The 13,633-nt window shown below is 41.0% G+C and overlaps 1 protein-coding gene across 1 annotated transcript in view; it reads left to right on the plus strand.

Moving 5' to 3' along the window:
• Positions 1 to 13,633, plus strand: part of ZZEF1 (zinc finger, ZZ-type with EF-hand domain 1) — a gene marked incomplete at its 5' end in the record, with an annotated part of 51,921 nt that overhangs the window by 24,274 nt on the left and 14,014 nt on the right. Inside the window, 15 exons of the mRNA XM_010083127.1 lie at positions 704 to 797; positions 1,370 to 1,886; positions 2,514 to 2,678; positions 3,897 to 4,016; positions 4,966 to 5,127; positions 5,787 to 5,916; positions 6,171 to 6,309; positions 6,510 to 6,675; positions 7,468 to 7,730; positions 8,742 to 8,911; positions 9,475 to 9,622; positions 10,189 to 10,328; positions 10,764 to 11,041; positions 12,100 to 12,274; positions 12,781 to 12,913. Of these exons, the coding sequence (XP_010081429.1) occupies positions 704 to 797; positions 1,370 to 1,886; positions 2,514 to 2,678; positions 3,897 to 4,016; positions 4,966 to 5,127; positions 5,787 to 5,916; positions 6,171 to 6,309; positions 6,510 to 6,675; positions 7,468 to 7,730; positions 8,742 to 8,911; positions 9,475 to 9,622; positions 10,189 to 10,328; positions 10,764 to 11,041; positions 12,100 to 12,274; positions 12,781 to 12,913 (2,800 nt within the window). The remainder of the gene's footprint in view (positions 1 to 703; positions 798 to 1,369; positions 1,887 to 2,513; positions 2,679 to 3,896; positions 4,017 to 4,965; positions 5,128 to 5,786; positions 5,917 to 6,170; positions 6,310 to 6,509; positions 6,676 to 7,467; positions 7,731 to 8,741; positions 8,912 to 9,474; positions 9,623 to 10,188; positions 10,329 to 10,763; positions 11,042 to 12,099; positions 12,275 to 12,780; positions 12,914 to 13,633) is intronic.

Below are 13,633 nucleotides of genomic sequence, written 5' to 3' on the forward strand. Positions count from 1 at the left end.
CACCAGCTCCCAGCCTGGGGAGAGGTGTCTGTGTCAACTCCTGCAGCTGCAGAGAGTCTAAATCCATTCGGATTTCACTAGTCTGCAGGAGATTGTAAATGTGAACTATGTGGCCTTTGAGAACAGCTCAGTCAGTCTACAGCCTGCTTTTCTGCTGCTCCCGTAAGCCCTTCGGATGGGGGATGGCCAAATTAACTGTCCTGCTATCTTGTGACCTCCCTGCCTGCAGGAATTCCTGGCAGCTGGATACACTAGAGATGCAACGAGTGCAGATGCATGATAAGACGAGTAATTGCATTGCACCCGTTGCGTGACAGGTGATGTTTGCATCTGCCAGTGCTCACTGGTTAGGCGACACGATGCTTTTGGAGAAGCTTCTCTCATGATGAGCTGTGTATCTTTTCCTGAGAGCTGGGGGGACTCTTCCTTCCTGTAGGGCTGATGCACATCCAGTCACAAGTCAGGGAAGGGTCTCAGCCTGCAAACCCTGAGCATCTCAGTATGAGGCTGTGCTGTCTGCCCTGATAGTGTAGGTACTGCTCTTCTAGACTACTGGGTGGTTTGTTCTGCAGTAGGGGTTAGTAAACACTGCCATCTGTTCCTGAGATTAAATTCCTGTAATGCAGTGCAGTCTTTGTACTGCCTTGCTGTATAGATGCACAGGAGGAGTCATATTTTAACTATTGTAACATCCTGTCTACAGTTGGAAATGAAACAGAAATCCCTGATGGGTAGGGGAAATGATACAGAGGAGAAACAGAATGCAGAAGCGAGTGGAGTGAACCCAGAAACTCTTGGTAAGTGTTGCCTTTCCAAATGTATAAGCAGTCCGGGCAGTTTCCTAAAGCTTTGCCTTGTAAATCTCAGACATTATTTTTGCTGTGAAAGGTAAGTTAGCAACTGGGGTTACTTTTTAATACTTTAAGAGATAAACTAGTGTACGTTACGTGAATTGGCTGGGATTGTGTTCTGCTGTTCCTTGCAGGAAATAGTACATGAGAAAATTCTGCAGGGAGTGGCCTCTCACTTGGGTCACCTGGGTCTGAACTTAGGTTCATCTGGTTTTGTACATGCCTGTTACTACAATTAACAGTCTGCTGCTACGCTAAAATCAGTTATTAGGATAAAATGTGTTCTCATTGACTACTGTGTGCTTCATATGGTTCAGTGTGATTATTCAAATTTATCATTTGGAAATCTAGAATTAAGTAACCGATAGCGTCATGATCAATAGAATAAGAAAACCAGTATTTTCTGAGCTGCCTTGGCTCAGGAGGAACAAGATAAATCACTTTCTTCCTGAGCAGAAGATAGCAAGTTTGACGTTCCATTGTTGTGATTTTAACTCGTCTAATTTTTTATGCTGCAGCAAAACTCTGTATGCAGAAGAGCCTTTTGTTACTGAATTTTTTGCCTATAAGAGCAAAGACGAAAGATTCTGCTTCAGACAGTTTGGAAGCCCAAGATATTGATAATATCCAACAGCACGTCGGTGATAAATGCCAAAGAAAAGGTTCTGTTGTGGACACAGACTTCCAGGCAGCACACACACAGTCTTCCAAGGGAGTAACTCATCCTGTTTCAAAAGAGGGGGGCCAAACGGCACAATCTGATACAAAGACTAGACAAGTTCCAGACCCCCACCAAACAGAAGCAGCATCTGCATTTCCTAGTCAGCCTGCTGAGAATCCAGTGTCACAGCAAGAAGATGTATCATCACCTCCTTCCACTCCTACACGAAAATCTCAGTTCAGCCGCGGAAGACTAAGGCTGCTGTCTTTCAGATCAATGGAAGAGCCGAGAGCTGTGCCTACCGTGAAGGAGAAATATCCGATATTGAGAAACATATTAGACTTTATTAAGGATCAATCACTTTCACATGAAAGGTAAGCCAATTGAAAATGTTGCCGAATATAAAATACAGAAACTTGTCTTCAGACCTCTTCAGATGGAATAAAACATCTTTTATCTGCAAGATAGCATTGAAAATCATTTTGTACATAAATAGTTGTCAATCTTCAGTTATTCACAACCATTTAGGGACTCGTAGAGAGTGTGATTTCCTTTGATTCACTTCTGTCATGCAGAACTTCAGAATGTGTGAACAGTTACTTGGCTGTTTCTTGTCTTGCTTATCGAGATCTGTTTGCAGTGGTGTTTTGCTGCTTACGTCCAAACACTGGAGACATGGTATAGCGGAACTAGATAGAAATCCGTGATACCAAATATAGATTAGTTTAATCTCTTACTAAATTACCTGATATTCTGAACAGGTAAATCAAAAGAGATTTCCAGTTCTCAGCTTGTCTCTAAACCTTGGACAGGTGGAGGAAGGGCTGGGTTCTGGTTGAAGCTTTATCACTCACTCCAAATGCAATAGAGCACTGCTGAAATATAATTGACAATTTAGATACCAAACTGTTGTTTAACTAGTTAAGTGAATTGTGATTTATTTGGGTTTTTTAAGCACGATGCTTTGAAGTCCTCATAGATGTTGTTTTTTCTCTTCTTAGTGTTTTAAAGGTTCTTGCTTTGAGAAAATCCCAAGGGCAGAGTATTTTGGAAGTGCTCAAGACAATCCACCATTGCCTAGACTTGCTTGGGCAGCCACACTGTTTTCATCCACCGTGTGTACTTTTTCTCTTAGAACTTCTAGCCTGTCAGAAGGATTTTACAAAGTAAGTAATTGTTTAGACAAGTCTCAGTCATGTGTTTTAATCCTTGTGTTCTCCCAGTCATGTGAATTGAAAACAGTAGAAAGTTGCTGCTTTTTAATCCATATGGGTAATAAAAATATGACCTGAGGATTTGTTTTTAGTCTACTATGTATATCTTGCATGCTTCATTTTAAAAAAATTAATAATTATTTTCAAGTGGGACTTAGTTGCACAGGTATTTACAGCAGTAAATATCAAGTGGTCGAATCACAGTGTGGATACCTAGGAACATCTTTACTGTTCCACTCAGATCACAACAAACTCGAAAAGCTTGTAGAGCCCTCAGTTATTGCTTGAGTTTAAATTCCTGTCTAGTTCTAGGTTGGTTTCTTCCTCATCCGGTAAAGCTATAGTGATCTAACCGATTCAACTTGTAATTGCACAGCTTGCAGCGTTGTGTCTTTGTAATTTTTGTGGACTTACTTTGTAAATCAAGATAATACCCATCTGGCGGAAGAACTTAGTCTTAGTATCTTCTTAGTCAACCGTTTCCTTGTTCATACATTTTCATAACTTTGGATGTGATGCCTGTACAAAACAGACTTTGCTGTGGGGTGGTATAGACTCATGTCAGAGGCTGAAGTGATGGACGTGCAAGCCAAGGTCCCTGTTCTAGGGCATGCCTGTACACACAAAAGAGAGGTGAAACTATCATACTGATTGCATGCAGGTGCAATTGTTGTGCTAAGTAAGGAAGGATAATTTGGAAGCTTTTTCAAGTTTTGTGTACAACTAGAAAGCACTCCAACTTGAAAGCACGTTCTCAAAGCAGGAGCAAATACTCTGCTGTTGTGGTTCGTTTGGATTTAGATGCTGCCTGAACTCTGCGCTGGTTTCTTGCTTGTCAAGAGCTTTTCATGGTCATCTTGCAGAGCACTGATTTCCTTTAAGAACTTGATTAGATCTTTGTACAGCACCTTTTTAATTTGAAGGAATGTTCTTTCATGTGTGCCATAAGAATATTCTCTTTGCCTGTTTTGTCTTTTAACTCCTGATTTCTGGTACTGGATTCTTTTCTTTTTCTTTGGAAATGACAGATGGCATTTTCAACAAAGCTAACATCCTTCCCACTTGCGGGCAGTGTTTAGAAGATTGTCTGTTTGCAAAATTTGCACAAAGCGTGCTACCTGGAATGCAGCGGTGAATACCAGACTACTAAACTGAGTCTTTAATTTCTAGCTACTTTGGAAACTTGGAAGGCTGTGGTGTGGAGCTACACAAAGAGATTCGAGAGTCCTACTATCAGCTTGTTTTGTTCCTGGTAAATTCTGTGAAGGGATTTAGTGCTATTAATGACAGGTACAGTGCAATGCTTGCATTACTTATGTGAGATTTTTTTTTTCTTGTTCTTCCTCACTCTTCCCATTTAATTTGTTAATTATTGTTTAATGCCTTATTCAATTTGACTATACTTTGCATTATTTACAGAACTAAGTAATGCCTCATCCCTGGAGGGGTTCAAGGCCAGGCTGGATGAGGCTTTGGGCAACCTGGGCTAGTGGGAGGTGTCCCTGCCCATGGCAGGGGGTGGCACTGGGTGGGCTTTAAGGTCCCTTCCAACCCAAACCATTCTGTGATTCTATAAGGAACCTTGATCTTGTGATACTATGCAGGAAAACACAATGTATTTGTCAATTTTAAAACCTGGACTTATTGCATTTTGAAGTTATAATTCTGCAATATGTTTTTGAAGCCTAACAGTAAAATACTAGAAATAGCAAATTTATTATGGAATACTTTGGCAAGAGTAATGCCACAATAAATACCACAATTCTGCAACCGTCATTTTAACATTGTTGTTAGAATTGTTGGGATTTATAGTCAGGTGTCCTAAAGAAATTAAAGTTTTGTGACTTAATGTCTGTTTCCCTGCTAATAACCTCCAAGTCCTCTGTCCAGTTTCAAGTGAATGTGGCAGAGATTTCAAAGAGGACAAGTTCCTGCAAATGTCGAGAAAACATACTGCAGAGACAAACCCTCTCACTAAAGCTCAGGCTGTAGCATAAGCTCTGTTCCAGCTGGATCCGTAAAGGAGAGCATCTTTATTTCAAATTGCATTGGCTATGCTTCCTGCTAAATTTCATAAGTTTCTGCATTAGTAAGCCTGGGTTTCTGGCACATAGTTGATTTAACGCAGAGTAAAGCCTGGAGATCAGTGCTCAGCGATTGTCCCCACTTGCTCCCCAAATGTGCTGTTTTGACTTGAGGTTGGAGCTATCGTGGTTTATTGTCTTGTGTTTTTATTTAGATCATTGCTTCCTGCCTTATCATGTGTGCAAACAACTCTGCTGCACCTTCTGGATATGAGCTGGGAACCGAGCGATCTTTCCTTCTTCGTTGGGATTCAGTTACCGCAGCTCCTTATGACGACATCACAAGAAAACATAAGTGTACACGACAGTGTCATTTGGTGAGTCGGGAAGAACACAACTTTCATGTAGTAGTACGTGTTGATACTATTTTGACTAAGAAAGGCTCATGAACTGGCTGGAACAAGCGGTGAAAGTACTGTTGACAAGTATGGCATAATTTTGGCCAGTATCCAAGGACTTCACTGAAGTATTTCAATTTTTTTGCAGCATTACTAGTGCAAAAACTGTTAAAATTTCTTATCTTTAACCTGATTACTGCTGGAACACTTCTTGTTTAGCAGTGTAGCAGAAGGTAGATAACGCTGTTTCTTGTCTTGATAAATATCAAATATTTTTAACACCTGCATGTTGCAATATTATAGTAGTTGTACTTCTTACACATGGGCAAATGTGAAAGCCCAAAAGCTTTTAAAATGTCTCATCTGATCTGCCAGCATTACCAAAATCCGTTTTGTAGCTGTAGATTTTTCTGATTTTGTATTATGGTTCCCATGTGTGTTTAAGAACTTGTCCCAGAGGCAAGAAGCAGGTGTCTATATGGTCATTTATTAACCAAGGGATCTGGAGTTCCCACAATTCTGATTGTATTAACATGTTATAGCACTTCATTAAAAAAAAAATAGTAGTATCCCAGATGATGTTAGAGGAAGCCTGATTGCATTCAAACTTAATTTTGAGCTTGTTTTTCTTTTTTTAGTCAGTGGAGTGAAGAAGATGAAATTGCAGACTACAAGCAAAACTGTGAGTGGATGGATGAATGTCAGGATGTGATGTTTGAGACCTGGTATGAAAAGATAGCTCAAGCTGACCCGGAGAAGCAGAGAAAGGTGACCTCATGATTTGCTTATTTATCTGCAGAAGGGGTAATGGGGACACTTGCTTTTAAAAGCACAAAGGAGAGAAAAGAATCTGGCTTAAACTGATTTTTTGTGAGTTGGATCTCTGACTTCCTGTAGGTCTTCAAAAGTCTAAAATGATGAAAAGATCCCCATCCATTTTTGGCAGGGGAAGTGTTCTGCTTTCTGCCTAAAAAGAGCTTTCTCAAAGTCATCCAGTAAACTGTGTCCATTTATTGCTCTAGATGCACATGTTTGTTGCTCGTTACTGTGACCTGTTGAACGTGGATATATCCTGCGACGGCTGTGATGAAATTGCGCCATGGCATCGCTACCGTTGTCTGCAATGCAATGACATGGATCTGTGTAAAACTTGCTTTCTTGGTAAGAATTGTTAAAAAACCCCTCAAAACCCTATACTTGAAGCCAAAATAGTGTCTTCTAAATTATTTGTAAAGTGAAAGACTTTTCTTCTGGACATTTTAGAAATACTAGGCTTTTCTTGTCCTAATCTGAACACGAAATTAAGAAAGATCCTTTAGCAAAAAGGATTTACAGGGAAATCTTAAAATATTTCTTTACAGGTGGAGTTAAACCCGAAGGACATGAGGATGACCATGAAATGGTTAACATGGAGTACGCCTGTGATCACTGCCAAGGAGTTATCATAGGTCGGAGAATGAACTGCAACGTGTGCGATGACTTTGATCTTTGCTACGGATGCTATTCTGCAAAGAAATACTCTGACAGGTATTAAATGTGTGATTCTGTTTCCCCCACGGTACTTGGCAGAGAAGTGACATTAGCAACTCCGTACAGTCAGTCCTTGTCGTGTTGCTTCCTGCAAGGTTGTGTCTGGCATCGGAACATCTAGTTGGTGTCCTTTGGAGAGACATGGCAAATATAGGACTGGTTCAGCAAGAATTTCTGACGTTCGGAAACCTGCCCCAACCTCTGTAGTAACTTGGTAGCAGGTGTTTTCTAGCCAGGGCTCTGGAAGTTGGAGAAGGAGAGTTACCAGCCCTGAGTGACAGGACAGAAGAAAGCTGGGGAGGGACTTTTTACAAGGGCATGTAGTGACAGGACAAGGGGTGAGAGTTTGAAGCTGGAAGAGGGGAGACTGAGAAGAGATCTGAGGAAGAAATGTTTTCCTGTGCGGGGGGTGAGGCAGTGGCCCAGGTTGCCCAGAGAAGCTGTGGATGCCCCATCCCTGGAGGGGTTCAAGGCCAGGCTGGATGAGGCTTTGGGCAACCTGGGCTAGTGGGAGGTGTCCCTGCCCATGGCAGGGGGTGGCACTGGATGGGCTTTAAGGTCCCTTCCAACACAAACCATCCTGTGATTCTAAGAAATGGACAGTGCTGTCGTTAGACAACAGAGGTTTCAGCACATGACCCTAAAGATCTTAAAAAACAGGTCCCCAGTTGGAAACTCTGGAATGCACAGGGTTTTTCGCAGTTTCCTGTAAAGGTGCTGTGTGTTCGTGGCTACACTGGTTGGCAGGAGAGCAGCTGCATTTCAAAACTCTGTACCTTCTTCTTCCAGTCACTTGCCCACTCACAGCATCACAGTGTATCCCATGGTGACGATTCGCATCAGTGACCGCCAGAGGCTCATCCAGCCGTACGTCCACAATTACTCCTGGCTGCTCTTTGCAGCTTTGACTCTCTACAGCGCAGACCTGGCAAATGGGGAGGAAGTAGCAGGAGAGAAGCTAGATTCACAGATCCTCAGTCACGCCAGAACTCTGCAGCATCAGTGCATCCAGCTCATTGGAGACTGCTTGATGAAGGCACAGCACGGAAAAGGTGCGTCAGCTCCTCCTCCACCGAAACAATGGTTTCTAGCAAGTGTCAGAGAAGTCTGTGATTACTCACTTTGAAGTTTCCAAAGGAAAGGGGAAGCTACTGTGTACTTCACTGAGAATAACTGTTTACGTAGAAAGCAAATGTAGAACAAGTGTTGTTCAGGGTCATTGGAACATGGAAAATAGGGTGCTTGAGAAAATTAATTTTATGCTTACATAAATGTTGAAGACAACTTGGCAACTCTTTGGTTGGATTTTTTTCCATCTTAGTTGTTGTCAAGGGATCAATCAGTAGTTTCGTGGTGTGTTACTAACATGTCACTGACAACTGGAGGACTTGAAGGAAAGCAAATAACTTGGTGGAAAATGGTTTTTGTTCTGTATCTCTTGGCAAGGTTTTTTTAACCTTATTAGTGGTATGAGATCAGTTTCTGGAGATGATGTCCCTTTGTCTGGAAATGAGGATTTCTGTGAACTAAGACCTAGTACAGAGAATAGGGTGACACAATAGAGACTGTGTAGAATGCATCAGAAATTCTAGACTCAAATTCAAAGTAGTTTACTGGTGGGTTTTTTTTTTCAGCAACTCTAATACAGCTGAAATACCACCGCCATCAAATACTTTACTAATTGTTTAATATGTTTGTTTTTGACATACAATTTCATAGTATAACTAAGTGATCAGAAGATTAAAAGCTAAGACAAATTTCATGTACCTTTCCTCGTTTACAGGGTTGGGAGGTATCTCTAACACTTTCTTAAATGAATTAACACTTCTGCCCTGGTGTTATCTTTGTGAGGTGGAAAATGTCAGCACCCGTTGGTCACAATATTGTTTAATGGAACTATGTAATTTAGTGATCATCGTGGTGAACATATTTTTGATTGAGTTGATATTCAAAGGAAGAGTGCGAGGGGAAGTTTGCCGTTCTCTTTCAGGATGTTTCAGTTCTGGGCTTTGCCTCTCTTGCCTCTCAGTAGCTGAAAAATTTTATAACTTTCTTGCTTTCAGGTCTGAAAAATGTAGCTCTCCTCTGCATGTTACCTGAAGGTGAATCCTTCCCAGAGAACGACACTCGTCCACTCAGTCCTCCCACAGATGCTCCAAAAAGTCATACTGGTGATAAAGCCGTGAAGGGAAGGGATGAGGAACGAAGCACGGGCTCTTTTGTGCATTGTAACGTAAGTACCCGTTCTTCACAGAGCCCCTGGTGTCAGTTAGATGGGTGGATTGGATCCTGTTCTGGATACAGAACGGAAACGATGGATAGTTAATGGTCTCCTTTGTAGGGACAAGTTGGGGAGCAAGGGCACAGTTGTTGGTTAGTTCATTTTTTTATTAGATGCAGCTGATCAAAGACAAAGGCACCACCTTATGTTCTTACAGGCAACAGATTCACAAAAGCATTGGAGGGAAGGGGCGAAGGATGTGCTTTCTGAAAGAGCTGTTTCCCCTAGCTGTTAGCATTGTTTGGGCAGGAGAAAGAGTCTCCTACAGTTTTATAGTGTCTAAACTATTACAGTGTAGTAATTGTATGTCTAGAGATATAAGCTAAATAGAAAAATGTCTTTTTGCTGTATGGAAGCTTGAGGCATATATATCGAGAAGTTCTTAACCAATAAAGGTTTTGATACTCAAGGAAAAATGTTTGTCGAATGCAGATGACTGTCTGCTTCCTTCCGTGGCTGTTTCTGCAGGTATTAAATTTTGTTTTAATCTTTTAGTGTCTTTGTTTTATTTTTAGGGGAAAGGAGATGCTTGCAATGAAATCCATTCTCCTGCAGAAGATAAAGTAGGAAAACAAGGGAGTGAAAGCAAAGCTGTCTTTGCAGAGAAAGCTGTTCTGAGACAAGAGGCAGACTTGTCTGCGGGTGATCATGTTTCTCCAACAGGTAAAAGATTATTTCTCATTTTCCCTGTCACAGAAATATCTATTCATATGCAAAGAAAACAGCTGTATTTTTTGTTCCTAACCCATTTTTGTCTATTTGCAAATGGCTTTAATGCGAGTGAGCTGCCAAGCGGACTGCTTTGAACAGCTGCTACCTTGCAATCAGTTTAAAGGATTCTAGAAATGGGAGTAGAATTCCATATATATATATCCATGTGTAGAGATTATAGTTCCTGTTGGTCTAACACAATACTTGTGAGTTCCTGCATACTTGCAATGAGAAGCTAAGTGTCTTATTCTATTAAAGGCTAGTATTGTTAGAATTGTGATAGTAAAATGGGTAAGTCTGTAGTACTGTCCTTGATGGTTTTGAATAGATGGTGTAAATCTCATTGCCTACTATCTTTTATACACGCTTATAAAGACTTGCTTTTCAAATTTTAATAACTTTTTTAAAAAATAGTTTTTGTCCTTAGATTGTAATTATAAAAATTAAGCTATCGTGCTTTTAAAATTTATTTTGAATGTAATTTGGGGGATTTTCTTCTTTTGTTTTAATTTAAAAAGCAGATGACTACCTCTCAGAGGATTCAGCCCAGAAGCAAGCAGAGAAGGTTTTAATTCCTAGCCAGGAGCAAGTTTTTGCTGAATGCTCTCAGAAGAGGATTCTAGGATTGCTGGCAGCTATGTTACCACCTTTCAAATCAGTTAGTTCTTTTTACTTTCAGTTTGTGTAGTTTTCTAGATATCACTAATAACATGGATACAATTCATAGTGAATTAATTGTGGGAGATGGGCTCTTGATGCTTACATGTTGTAAAATGGGAATCAGAATGTCTAAGACATTTCACGTTACTGAGGAATGTAAGGGCTTGTTCTCGCATGGGGGAGGAGGGAAGGGAATTTTCTCTGTAAAGCAGTTTATTGTAACTGTCCAACACCTGCAAAGTTTAAACCATCAGTTTAGGTTTACGTGTCAGGTCAGCTTAACAGGTGAATGACAGAAGTAGGAACCTAGTTTCTCATTTCCTTTGTCCCTTTGAAAGACCATTACAACAGAAGATTTTTGTATGTGCTATGACTTTGGCTAAAAGTCTTGTTTTCTTTCCCTGCCTTACTGAGATTTTTTCTCTTTCCGTAGGGCTCCACAATGTCTTTGATTAACCTGGAACAAATCCTTCCACTGATGTTTCAAGTTGTCATCTCAAACGCTGGCCACCTAAATGAAACTTACCATTTAACATTGGGACTTCTGGGGCAGTTAATCCTGAGACTTAAGCCTGCAGAAGTGGATGCTGCAGTGACTAAAGTCCTTTCAGCCAAACATAATTTGTTTGCTGCGGGAGATGGGTCTACCGTGCCAGAAGGCTGGAAAACAACTCATCTTCTGTTCAGTCTGGGAGCTGTGTGTTTGGACAGGTGCTTTTTACTTTAAACGATGAATATTGATTTTCTTTCATGTGTGCCTCATGCATAGGGACTTTTTAGTAGACAATCAATTAGACCTGTACCCTGATCAGGGGAAGGGTTTAGCATCTGCAGCCCTTGTTGCAGGGAGAATCTTTTAATTTCTTTCCAAAGAAGGCTGTCTGTTGAAGAGTGACTTAAATTCCTGTGCTTACCTACATAGCATGTTATGGTGGAAGAAGTAAGGCTTTGAAACCTCGAGGAAAACCAAAATACAGTCCTATCTTTTTTTTGTAGGGCGTTAATTCTCTCCCTTGAGTTACCTATCCCTTGAGTAACTTGGGAAAGGAGGAGAGCGTGTCCTGTAGTGACTGTCACCAGTTCTGGATCTGGTCCTTTTACGTACGAGGGAGAGATTTTTGTATAATAAAATTGCACTGGAAACAGCAAGGAAGGGCAGGGCAGATGTTCCGTTTTCAAAATCTTGAGAAAGCTCTCAAGCATTCTAACATTAATATCATGCTTGGTAAATATGGCAGTGTTATTTTTTCATTGTAGCTATGTTTTATAGGAAAGCTCCATAAGCAAATAGAAAAGCATGTGAAATGTAAAGAGAGAATATCCACAGGATCAGCTGAGAGAAAGGAGTTTCTCAAAGACTAACTTTAAGAGCAAGGAGACTAGTCTCATTAGATTATTTGTGTAGTCCACAGAGAGAGAGCGGGTAGTCACGTACGTGGGGAAGTAAACCACTTGCTGTTGTGCAAAGAAAAGCTTCTGAGATCCAAACTAAAATTATCAATTAAAGGTGATAATGTTCAGGCACACTTTGATTTGGGACTGTAAACTTGTTAAGGAAAGACACTAGTATTTATGCTCTAATGATGAAAAACAAAAGAGAATTCATATGTCAGCTGACGTGAAAGCTTCAGATGTTTGGCAAAACAGTTATGTAATGATATGAAAGCTATAACTATGGCAGATTAAGAGTGCTACACTGTCTCACCTGAAACTATTGTTCCTGAAGTCTGTAGTCAGCCCTCCTAATGCAGGCTGCTCTTGCTTTCCAGTCGGGTAGGTCTGGACTGGGCAAGCTCCATGGCAGATATTCTTCGCTCTCTGAACTCCTCTGCGCAGTGGCACGACGTGATCGCTGCTTTCACGGACCGCTGCATTAAGCAGCTGCCCTTCCAGCTAAAGCACACCAATATCTTCACTCTACTGGTGCTGGTTGGGTTTCCTGAGGTAAGTGGCCTATCGGTACTAAAGGAAGCTAAATTGGTTAGAGCTTTTAGGTTTCTGTTTCTAAATAGTAGGGTTTTCATCATCTGGGAACGTGTGTTATAAACTGGCAAAAACACGGGGTATGTCAGGGTTCCCATCTTTCCACTTGCGCGCAGTGACTGTTTCTCTAATGAAGAATAACGCGGCTGGTTTTGCCTTGCAGTTCTTTGGGTGCTTAGTACTTTTGAGTATCAAAACCAACTTTTTATACAGGCAAAACAGTCCAATCTCACTCTTGATAGCCATAACTCTGAGATATTGCCTCCTGAGTTGGTTACTGTAGGCTTTTTTTTTTTTAATAGAACTGAACTGCCATTTTCTAAAGATCAGCACATACCTGGCAGCGAGCAGATTGCTCAGCTGAAAAATACGGTATCAAGGATAAGCAGATGTAACCCATATAAAAGATAAGTGTATTTACAAATAAGTATTCTAAATCATAACTGAAACTTCTGCTGCAATTTCAGGTGCTGTGTATGGGGACTCGCTCTGTGTATGTGGACAACGCTAACGAGCCTCATAATGTGATCATCCTGAAGCATTTCACGGAGAAAAATAGGGCAGTGGTAGTAGACATCAAAACTCGAAAGAGAAAAACAGGTTCTGTGACATTTTATATTTTATTTATATCACAGGGTGTTTCCTTGCAGGTTCTTGTGGATACCCAAACGTGTTTTAACTCAGCCGCTCTGTGCAGGTCTGCAGGGTGTCGACACCATTGTTAGTAAGTCGCCTGATCTTCTGCTCACAGGTGAAACCAAATTGTGGAGCTTCTGCAGGAGAGATTATGGAGACTCATTTTCTTTTAAAACTCTGGTATTTATTCAGAAAAGGATTTAAGAAACTGTTGACTGCTTTATTGAGAAATCTTAGAAATAGGTCTTTGATGTTTCTGGTTTGAGATTTGCTTACTGCTTGTGTCGTATCCTTTACAGCCATCTGCTTCATGTTTTAAAACAATGGCAGATTTCAAAAGTGCATATGATGCCTCTTCGTAGTTAGGTGCTGCTGTACAAAGGAAAGGTGCTCAGAGCCTTGAACGCTTTTGGGGTAGTCCATTTAGTTGCTCCAGAAATACTCTGCGTTTTTCTGATGTGCCTGTTTGCGCTGTGTGCAAGATGTGCTGCCTACTAGCGAGCGAAGACTCCAGAACAAACACAAACATACCCCTTAGCGACTGCTTGCTTCTGAAATGATGTTGCTGGCTGGTTTCCCTGATCCTGTGAAAAGCATGCCACGAAGCCGGGCCCAACTTGTTTAATGATGTGCTTTATAAAATGTCAGGTGTCTGGCTTCTCTGCTTTCCTGCTCTCTGGAAGA

This window comes from Pterocles gutturalis, unplaced genomic scaffold, assembly GCF_000699245.1.
Source record: "Pterocles gutturalis isolate BGI_N339 unplaced genomic scaffold, ASM69924v1 scaffold18720, whole genome shotgun sequence".
NCBI lineage: Eukaryota > Metazoa > Chordata > Aves > Pterocliformes > Pteroclidae > Pterocles > Pterocles gutturalis.